Source organism: Seriola dumerili, unplaced genomic scaffold, assembly GCF_002260705.1.
Source record: "Seriola dumerili isolate Sdu_G_001 unplaced genomic scaffold, Sdu_1.0 BDQW01000331.1, whole genome shotgun sequence".
In the NCBI taxonomy this organism is placed as follows: domain Eukaryota; kingdom Metazoa; phylum Chordata; class Actinopteri; order Carangiformes; family Carangidae; genus Seriola; species Seriola dumerili.
This window is the reverse complement of record NW_019174586.1, coordinates 6,075,061-6,084,752: the sequence shown is the minus strand read 5'-3', so window position 1 is coordinate 6,084,752 and position 9,692 is coordinate 6,075,061. Positions and strand designations below refer to the sequence as shown.

Here is a 9,692-nt window from a genome sequence, read left to right as displayed (position 1 = left end):
CATCAAGAACCAAATTTACTGTAAAGCGTTTGAGTGACATTTTAAAGGCATATTGCTGTAATATCGTCTAATTGCCATGAGGTGGCAGAGTTGGTTCATAATATTAGCTACTTGGAGCAAACTCTGATTGTATATGCATGAGGCTTCATGAATAGAATAGAATAGAAAAAAGAAAAAAAATCATTTCCCATCTGTTCCTATACTACTACTACTGTCACAATAATAATAATAACAACAACAATAATAATGACAATAATAATAATAATAATAATGATAATGAATTATTATTATTATTATTATTATTATTATTATTATTATAAATTGAAATACCTAACTCCCCTAGCTCAGGTGGGGGGTGGAGGACAGTTAACCCCACTGCATTATTTCTGTTGACTAACAAATGATTTAAGTGAATTTGTTTTAATTCCCCCCTCCTCACAAACCTAAACCGCTCCAAATTTGTCCAGCACGTTCCTGCCCTCTGATTGGTCCGCTCTCTGATTGGCCTGCTCTCTGATTGGCTGAAAGTTCGGTACTGGGACAGTCCGTCGACGGAGTTTGTTTTCTCCCCTGCGGCTGAAGTTTGGACAGTGAACCGCTGCTGGAGGCAATGTGGATATAGTGTTCAGGTTGTCATTTTAACTGTCTGAAGAGTTACGTAGTTACGTACACTGAGGAGAAATGTAGATAAAGTTTTTGTTTCTCTCTCTTTTTCTTTTCCCGGTCGTGTGGCTGCTCTCCCTCAAGCGCTTTTACATGCGGACTGTCATTCAGAAATACTACAGCCTGCATTTTGAGTGTTCACGTGTTTGACTTAAGCCTACATATCTTCGATTTTTTTTTCACATAATCTCATATTTATCGCTCGGTAAGTTACAGCCAACTTTGTTTAGTTTGTCAAAGTCATTTACTACAAGCTGTCGTTTCGGTGACAGAGCGTCTCTTCAATTTTGTAAATTATTGTCGATTTGAATCACGGATTAAGTTATCGGAATCATTAAAGTCATTGGAAAGGAGGTGAAAACGTCTTTCTTTGCGGGATAACGGCATGGTAAACGTGCAGGTAACCAGCGGGTAACAGACTGAGGACATCTTATCACTGCTGGGAATTTTACAGTAAGTCTGTCTTTATTAATTGGCAAAATACACTTTATTTACATAATACAACCACAACATCCTAATGTGCCTGCTGCACTTTATAGAGAGTCCACAGTGAACTTTTATTTGTCTCTTTATCACGTCATCTGATTTACATTTCCCAGCTACCGAGTTTGATTTTACAATGATAACGTATTGAAGTTTAATTTTGTCTCAAACTTGTGTCATGTTCCTCTAATCTTCACTGGTATTAATCTACACAAGCTGTTACACAAGGAGAATTATTGATGTATGATGTTATAACACGTTACAGCACTCACAAGATTAACTTTAGAGTTATGAAGTTGCCACAACAATAGACAGCACATGAACAATATGGCATATTAAGGGATGCTAACGTGCTTTACTGAATGGATGACAAGGAACAGGCTTTATGATACTTGCCTCCAAGTTTGTTCCATTAATTATGAAGTACTGATTTTAAACAAGTGATATGTTAAAACAGGTTAGACCTGAAGTCTGGGATCATCCTAATGCAAACAATCAGAGGTTGCAGGCTTTACACTGCTTTAAAGAGGCTTCTTTCTTTTTAATATTCACCCACTTTCAGCAGCTTTATATGAAGTCTAATATTGGAAATTATGAAATAAAGATCTATCTATTGCCTGTTATCCTAGTAACATCAGTAAACTACTTAAGTGCAGTAAAAATGTGACTAAACCTAGTGTAGGTTGAAAATCTCCTCTTGATCGTCGCAAATCAATTATCCTATGCTTTAAAGTGTGTAGCAGGTTCTGGTGAACTGAGACACTGAGGTTGACGGGTCCTGATCAAAGATACAGCATGTGAAGTACTGAAATAAGATCTCATAAGGTTCAGGGGAGAATTTATGTGGCGGAAAGATTAAAACCACTGTAAGGAGAGACATATGGACAGGTGGACAGAATAAATCTGTAAGGAAAATAGTTTGACTTACAGAAAATCTCTGCTGCTGTTCAATAGAGTTTGAACAGATTTATAGTGGTGTCCATGCAGTGATACTTTGCTCTGCCTCCCGTGAATTTCTATTTAGCAGACACATTACACCAAAAACAAGAGATTAACATTACACATTTTGGAAGTGAGTGCTTAATGCTTTCACCTCTAACTTGTCCTCTAAAGTTAAAGCTCATTGTTTTGTTTTTTTAAAAGATCCTCACAAAAGTTTTAAAACACAGGCACATATTTTATTATATGTCATACTTTTTTCTCTTCTAAAATTCAAGGCAGGTTTTCACATACTCACCAGCTATCAGCCAGTTGGTAGTAAATTATGTTGTAATTGCTCTAGCAGCTATTTTGGCAGCAATTAATCACAAAATCCCATCAGGTAGTGAATTAATAAATACGGCTGGGGGGTTTTTGGAATAAATTACACTCTGTGACAGTGGACAATAAAGCTGTGATTTATATACAAAGATGTAATCTAAAACACTAAAATACACATTATCTCCTAAATACAGATGTCTCACCTGTTATCCTTTAATAAGCAACTTCATGTTTTTTTTGGGCTTTTTTTCTCTTTTACTTTTCATTTAGATCAAAGAGGCTGAGCGTCCTTCTTCTTCGAAAATTAGAGCAAAATGGAGCTTCTCTGGGTCTGTCTGTTTCTGGAGATGGTCCTGATGTCCACTGCTGCCAGGGGTGAGTAACAGAAGCACTGATTTAACCAGAGAGTTGGAGCATTATGGTCATTAGTACCATCAGTAAAATACTGTAAATCACTGCAGCTGACAAACTAAAAAGTCTTCCAAAGATTCATTTGACATGGGGTAATTTTATCGTAGTGAAATTTTCTGTTGTTGGATCCTTGCTATGTTGCTGTCACATTGCTGCTCCAACCGCAGGAGTTTTTTTTTTTTTTTTTTCCGGAAAGTACTGTGGTTATGAAACATGGTGGTTTCATTGCTGTGACTGTGTGTGACTGAAGAGACAGCAGTGTCATTAAAGCAAAAATCATGACAGGAGGACAATAGTTGTTGCGTGCCTTCCCCCCTTCTCTTTTTTTGTCGTTTCTACCACTTCTCTCTGCAACCACTTTAATTGTGTGCATTGAAAAACGTTGTGGCTCTTTGTTATCCTGTATTGGCTCATTTGCTCAGATTTTGGAATATCTGCAGGCACTCGGCCTTGGGTGAACTTCATATTATGAATGTTTTTGCCCCTGAGATAGTCGGTGAACTTTGACTGACTCATTATTCAGTTACTGTCAGGTGGCCTTGGGAGCCATACTCGTAGTGTGGTTTTTTTTTTTTTACCTCCTGGTTATTTTTGCAAATATGCTACTGTGTTGGTTGTAGAGTAAAATTTAGTATTCCAGCTCAGAATTTAAAGTGAACAGCCCCACAAAGAGCTCAGTGATTAGGGTCATCTACAGAGCACTACCCTCAGCATTCAACACACTAACTGGTAAACATAAAATCAAACAACAACAGCTACAGAAGCTGTACATAGATGAGAGTGATCCCCAGCCTGCAGGCATTATGGGCAGACGGTCACAGAGTTGGCGCCCATTCCCAAGATCACACCGATGATGAGTTTTCAGCGGGAACAAAGCTGCATTCAGCGAGGCGCGGCCGAGCCAGCGTGCAGACACGGGGCTGAAAGTAAACACAGGGTCATAGACCGCAAAGAGATGAGATTAGATTAGCCTATTAGGGATGTTTGCTGTGCAATGCCACAGCATCCCCCCCCCCTCACCGCCTGCAGTCTGTCAATGGAACAAGGGCAGGCAGCAGAGAAGGACAGAAGGTGGGGGTAACGGAGGAAGGGAGCATAGGGAGAATAAAGGAAAAAGAAAGTAAGAAAGAAAGATAAGGAGGGAAATTGGGGACACAGGACAAGGGAAGTCTGGAGTAATAATGGATGATGAAAGAGAAAGAAGATAAAGTAAGGAAAGGAAAAAAGGAACTAAAGAGATAGGAGAAGAAGAAAAATGGACAAGGAAACATATTAAAGGAGGTGGTGTGAGAAAAAGGACAGCATAGCACAAAGAGGACAGAGGGAACAAAAAGCCATTGTGCACCTATTAGAAACTGAAGCGCTAATGTTTGTTTCCACATTTGCCTGTGGTAAGTAATATATAGCAGCAAGAGTAAGACTTAATTTTTAACAGCAGTCAGAAATAGACAGTGGATAGGAACCCAAATATTTATTTTTGGTATTGCATGTCTAATGAAGACTGTGAAGAGGCAGTAGAAAGACATGTCTACAGTATGGTGTGTGTGTGTTAAGAGCAGGATGCTTGGTTTAGGTGGTCTTGTCTGAGGTTCATACCATGTAATTGTGAACTTGTGGTTTTGAGTAATGCAGCCTGACATCTGCACTCTGTCTGAATCTCATCTGCAGCATTCTTTGGTTACAGTATGATATTGAACAGAGGAATTATCTGAAAAATGGATGATTGGAATACCAGAAAGTGTCATTTTCAGCAGATTTTTATAAACCAGGAACTTGCAAACAGATTCAACCCAATTCAACGCCATTTATGCATTTTTCCCATAAAACAATCCAAGTCAGAGCAATATCAGCTGCCAAGATCAAGCAAAAATAAATCACTTCTTGACCGCTACAGTCCAACTTGCTTGCAAGTATATTATTGCCAGTGTCACTTGATTTCCCCTGAGATTCTTCTCAGGCAGAGATAACATCCTCATCAGCTCTCACCAAACAATTGCAGGTTACCCGTGGCTTAGCACTGTGTGCAAAAAGACACAAATTGCATTGATATTTTTCCGAAAAGCTTGTGCTTTTCTGATGGGCCATACTAGCAAGATCACAGTGGAACAGTATAGTGATCTATAGTGGTCAACCTTTGGTCACTCAGCAGCTTTACTATAGAAGTAAGTTAAGAGGAACAAACAACAAGTCTGCAGTAACCCACTATAGCTGAAATACATAATCCCCTAAATGTAGTAGTAGTAGTAAAAGTATCAGAAGGACTGAAAAAAGAGCATAACTCAAACTCTTTACACTAAAGATCCACAGAAAATGGTTTCAAGGAAGGTGGGACAAGCTGGATAACTGCCTGAACCCTTTCAGAAGGGTGTGGGCCAAGTGTTGCAGCACGGAGAGGAAAAACTTTAATTGTAATTTAATGAAATCGAAACTGAGGCAGATTATATATTTAATATATATAAGACTGGAAGTTCAACTGGATCGCTCACTGCAATCATTCAACTAGTGGCAGCAATGTTGCTAAATAAAAAAAATTAATATCTATTTGGTATATTGCTGTAAATGGGTAATGACAAGTAAAACAAATATGATTGACACATATGATTCTATTAAGCAGTTGACAGATTTGATAAGAATTATTGTAAAGAAACTTGCTCTCACTGGCTGGTTTGTTGCATTCTTCACTGCGCTCTAAGAAATGACACAGAGAAACATTTTTATTAGTGACTTGGTTGTAACTGAGATAAATATGCACTTTGGAGGTTGGTTGCTCAGGGCAACTGCATAAACAATAAACAATAAAAGTTAAATTTCATCAGACACACCAGGACATTTATAATTTTCTGCCTGGGCAGTCCCTTTTCCATGCAACATTCAGTTGCAGTAGATGTAAGGCAGCAATTGTATAAATCCGGGAAGTTATGTCAACAGCGCCTTCATGAGTGCTCTAAAATGATGGCTTGCTTCAATGAAATGGCAGCAGCACAGCACATGAATTAATAGACACCAAGAAAGGCCGGACAGTTTTAAGGATTGTTACTGGAAGTTACTTTTCCCTCGGTGTCCTTGGACTTGAACATCAGGTGGCACTGAAGTCTGTTTTCCACTGTTAGTGCTGATTTGTGATTGGAAGCAGGGACACTGGAATGGCTGGACGGCTGTATCGCACAGAGATGAAGAGAAAAGTAAGGAGATGGACATAGAGAGTGGAAGAGGAAGAGATACAGATGAGAGTAAAAGGGGTAGCCATAGAGAAAGAATGGGGCAGAGAAAGAGAGACACACAGAGATAAGACCAGAGACACAAGCAGCTAAAGATGAAACATTTATGCCTTTATTACAGCAGATATCACATAAACTCCAGAGTCTTACACAACCGCACTGTTTGTACTGGCGTCTAGGCTGTGTGTGTGTGTGTGTGTGTGTGTGTGTGTGTGTGTGGTTGAGCATGAGACTGAGCAGCTGAGAGATTAGCATTCTCCCCTATTGGTTGAGCAGCATTGAGCTTGAATACCCGGGTCAAAGACCTGTGGTTGGCCAGTGCATTCTGGGCTACCTGCTGCTCTGGAGAGAGTTAGGTTCAAGTGTGTAGAATTTCATTCTGGTCCACTCTAACATACTTTTTACACTGTCAAAGGAACAGTTTGATGTTGTCCGTATGCATGAGGGTGGGATCGATCTTTTCATCTAAATCTCGGCAATTGCTCCTGGATACTGTGGTCCTGTGTTCATTTCATTGTGTGGTGGTGGATTTTTACTCTTTGACAAATGTAGATGATGTAATATTAAGTTGAAACGTTTCCACTGCAGCTGCATGTACATTTTCCAGCTATTATAATAATGAATATCAAATTTGGTCACATCCCAGCAGAATGCAAAAGTAACAGCTTCCTTGACTATTTTTCACCAGAATTCAACAGCCTCACAGGGAAAGTTATTTTGAAGAGCAGATGTTGCATTTTGAGAAAGTATATCAGAAATGATATCGAGAGTCAGGTGGAGGTGAGGAACAGTACACCCAAAGAAAAAACACTTTGAATGCACTGAACAGATCAAGCATTTGTTTATTTCTTCACATGTGCATGGCTGTGTTTGTGCATACATCTGCACATACACAAGCATTGAATGTGCATGTGATGTGAAATGCCACGTGTTTGTCAGATGGTTATCAGCATGTCGGATGACATTTACATAAACCAGCTGTGAAACGTTGAACAGTAAAACGACTGGAGTGGGGCGGAGAGGATGATGATAATGAGGTTATTAAAGTTACTGCAGCAGAAATTTTAAATTTTTATCTTATATCTGTGATGTTGTGTGTTGAAAGGACCTACAGCATGTTCACATCTTTCTCTTCTGCCTCTTGTCTGCCCACTATCATTGGAAGTAGATCGAAAAAAAGAAAGAATATACCCAGAAATGAGATGATGAGTGTGGGTTGTGTACAAGGTTTCCTGATGCACTGTTCTGTCTAAACAATTTAATGTTTTCCGGGTGATTGTGCTCCATGGACCACCCATTATCTCAAGGAAGGGAGAGGAAGAGACACAGAGATGAGAGGGTTCATTTGTTGCCTCGCTAAGTGTAAAGAGCCACAAACATTAAAAATGCATCTTCGTTGCATTGAAGCTGCCAAAACAGCGATGCACATGGAGGTGAAGGCAGCGTTGTCACTACAGACAAAAACAGAGAGACAGTGTGGAGTGTAAACAACCGCCTGCACAGATGCTGGAAATGTATACAACAAGAAGACACTACCCATAAATATGACTTAACACATGTAGGCACACACACAGATTTACACACATAACTTAACAACCTCCTGTCCCACACACTCATTACTGTGGGAATGTAATTAGCATCCCAATACTAACAATGATATGTAAGAGAGAATTGTGGTTACGTAAAGAGGACAATAGATAAATAGTAGAGTTGGAAACTTTTCAGAGAAGTAAAAGATCGCTACATAGCAAACAGACAGATAAGAGTATGACTACAACTAAACCATCATTTCGCTTATGTACTGATTATTCTGTTGATTAATCGCTTGGTTTATAAAATATCAGCAAATTCCAGTCACAAGCTCCAAGAATCCACAGTGATGTATTCAAATGTCCAACCAGTCCAAAGTCCTGAGATACTCAGTTTACTATCATGGCAAACGAGTAAAACTAGAAAATATTTACATTTGAGAAGCTGTAACAGGGAAAAACAGGTTTCTTAGATGATTTATCAAACTAATTGTTTCAGATTGATTTTCTGTCAGTCAATTATGCGACTAACAGTTGTAGCTCTAGCCTCAACTTTTCCGTGTCTGTCGCACTCCTGGATGCAGTTTTATACTGAGATGGTAGTGTGAGACATCCGTAGATATATATCAGGCAAAGGAAATATTTATTTTTACCTGAGTGCGCCACTCATGGGCTTTGTGAAAAGTATGTTTTAACAAACATTTTCTGGTTTAGTTGAATTGTGTGATAATGTGTTGCTTTTCTCTACTGTATATAATTGTAAACTGAATACCTTTGGGTTTTGGACTGTTGGTTGGATGACACAAGTAATTTGAAGATGTTAGTGTGGAAATCCCTGGCCTTGGTGACACTAGCAAATAGCACTGTCGCCCAATAAATGACTAATTAAATTAAAAAGGGTTTTTGATGCATCATGTCAATTCTAGTTTTAAACTGCACCCATATTGTTGTGTGTTTTCCCACACATGGTGTTCTAAAGGGAAGTAAACATTGATTAACCATGTTACTACACCCATAATAGTAGTACTAAAACATATTTTGGTTGTAGTGGTGGTGGTCTCTGTGTGTGAAGAATAAAGAAAGGGAGATGGACGAGGAGGAGAGCGTCTTGATTCCTCAAAGAGTAAACAACCGCATACCACAGACAGATGCTTCAAACAGATGCCTCATTGTAAACAGACACACTCATAGATTCACATCAATAAATCTCCTCCACACTGCTGCTGTTGTTTAAGCATGCTATGCGTCCTAAGTCACAGCTAACTATCGTAAATACCATTTGACATGCTGATAACCGTTATATGGCCTGGTGGTGGAGGTGTTGGTCATCTGGCTGCCAGCCTCAGTGTTTGCAGTAGGATCTGGATCAAGGCTTCCATTACCAGGTGGATCTTCATCATCATTTTTACACTTTCCACAGAAAAGTGACTTTTCTATGGTTTCCTATGGTTTTTCTGCCTTTTAAATAGAAGAGGCTGTAGATGACAAATGAAGTCATTTTAGTCTTATTCCAAAATTTAGAAAACATTTTAGGTGCCCCCCCTAAAGTTTATTAATCTTTATTTGTTAGTGATAGAAACTTTAAATGCATGTGTGTGTTTGCTGATTACGTGGTGATTAGCAGACAAAGGGAAGCTTCAAAAGGCATAAATGAATTTCTTAGTTCCTCTTGTTAAATCCTAATGTCAGGGCCAAATGTTGTCTTGCTGGCTATTTGGACAAGACGAGCTGTGGCTGGCAAAAAAGTCCAAATGCCACCGAGTGTAATTCATCACTTTCACAAAACAGACATTTTTTGTTCTTCCATTTTAAGTTTTACTGGAAGTTTGGAAGAAATGCCTGTAGACACGGGATAGCTTGTATGAAGCTCGTTCATCCAGTGTAGCGTGAGAGTCCCCACACTGTTTTACTTTCCCGGGTCTCCAGCATATATTTTTATGTTGTGTTAAAGATAATTTTAAAACATAACATGACATAATCATTGTCTGTATTTTGTGCTCCGTAATATTTAACCAGGATTGACATGAGCTCATTTGCAGGGAACTGACTGGAGACCTTGAGGGCTGGCCCCCACACCCCACTTTTGCAACCTCTGTTGTTTTACAGGGCCTGTTAATGTTAAAGGCTA

At 39.1% G+C, this 9,692-nt stretch overlaps 1 protein-coding gene across 1 annotated transcript in view; it reads left to right on the top strand.

Moving 5' to 3' along the window:
• The first annotated feature begins 656 nt into the window (after positions 1-656).
• LOC111232634 (fibroblast growth factor receptor-like 1) overlaps positions 657-9,692 on the top strand; it is a 69,097-nt gene continuing 60,061 nt past the window's right edge. The window contains exons 1-2 of the mRNA XM_022760237.1: positions 657-1,116; positions 2,677-2,781. Coding sequence (XP_022615958.1) covers positions 2,721-2,781 — 61 coding nt within the window. The 5' untranslated portion in view covers positions 657-1,116; positions 2,677-2,720. The remainder of the gene's footprint in view (positions 1,117-2,676; positions 2,782-9,692) is intronic.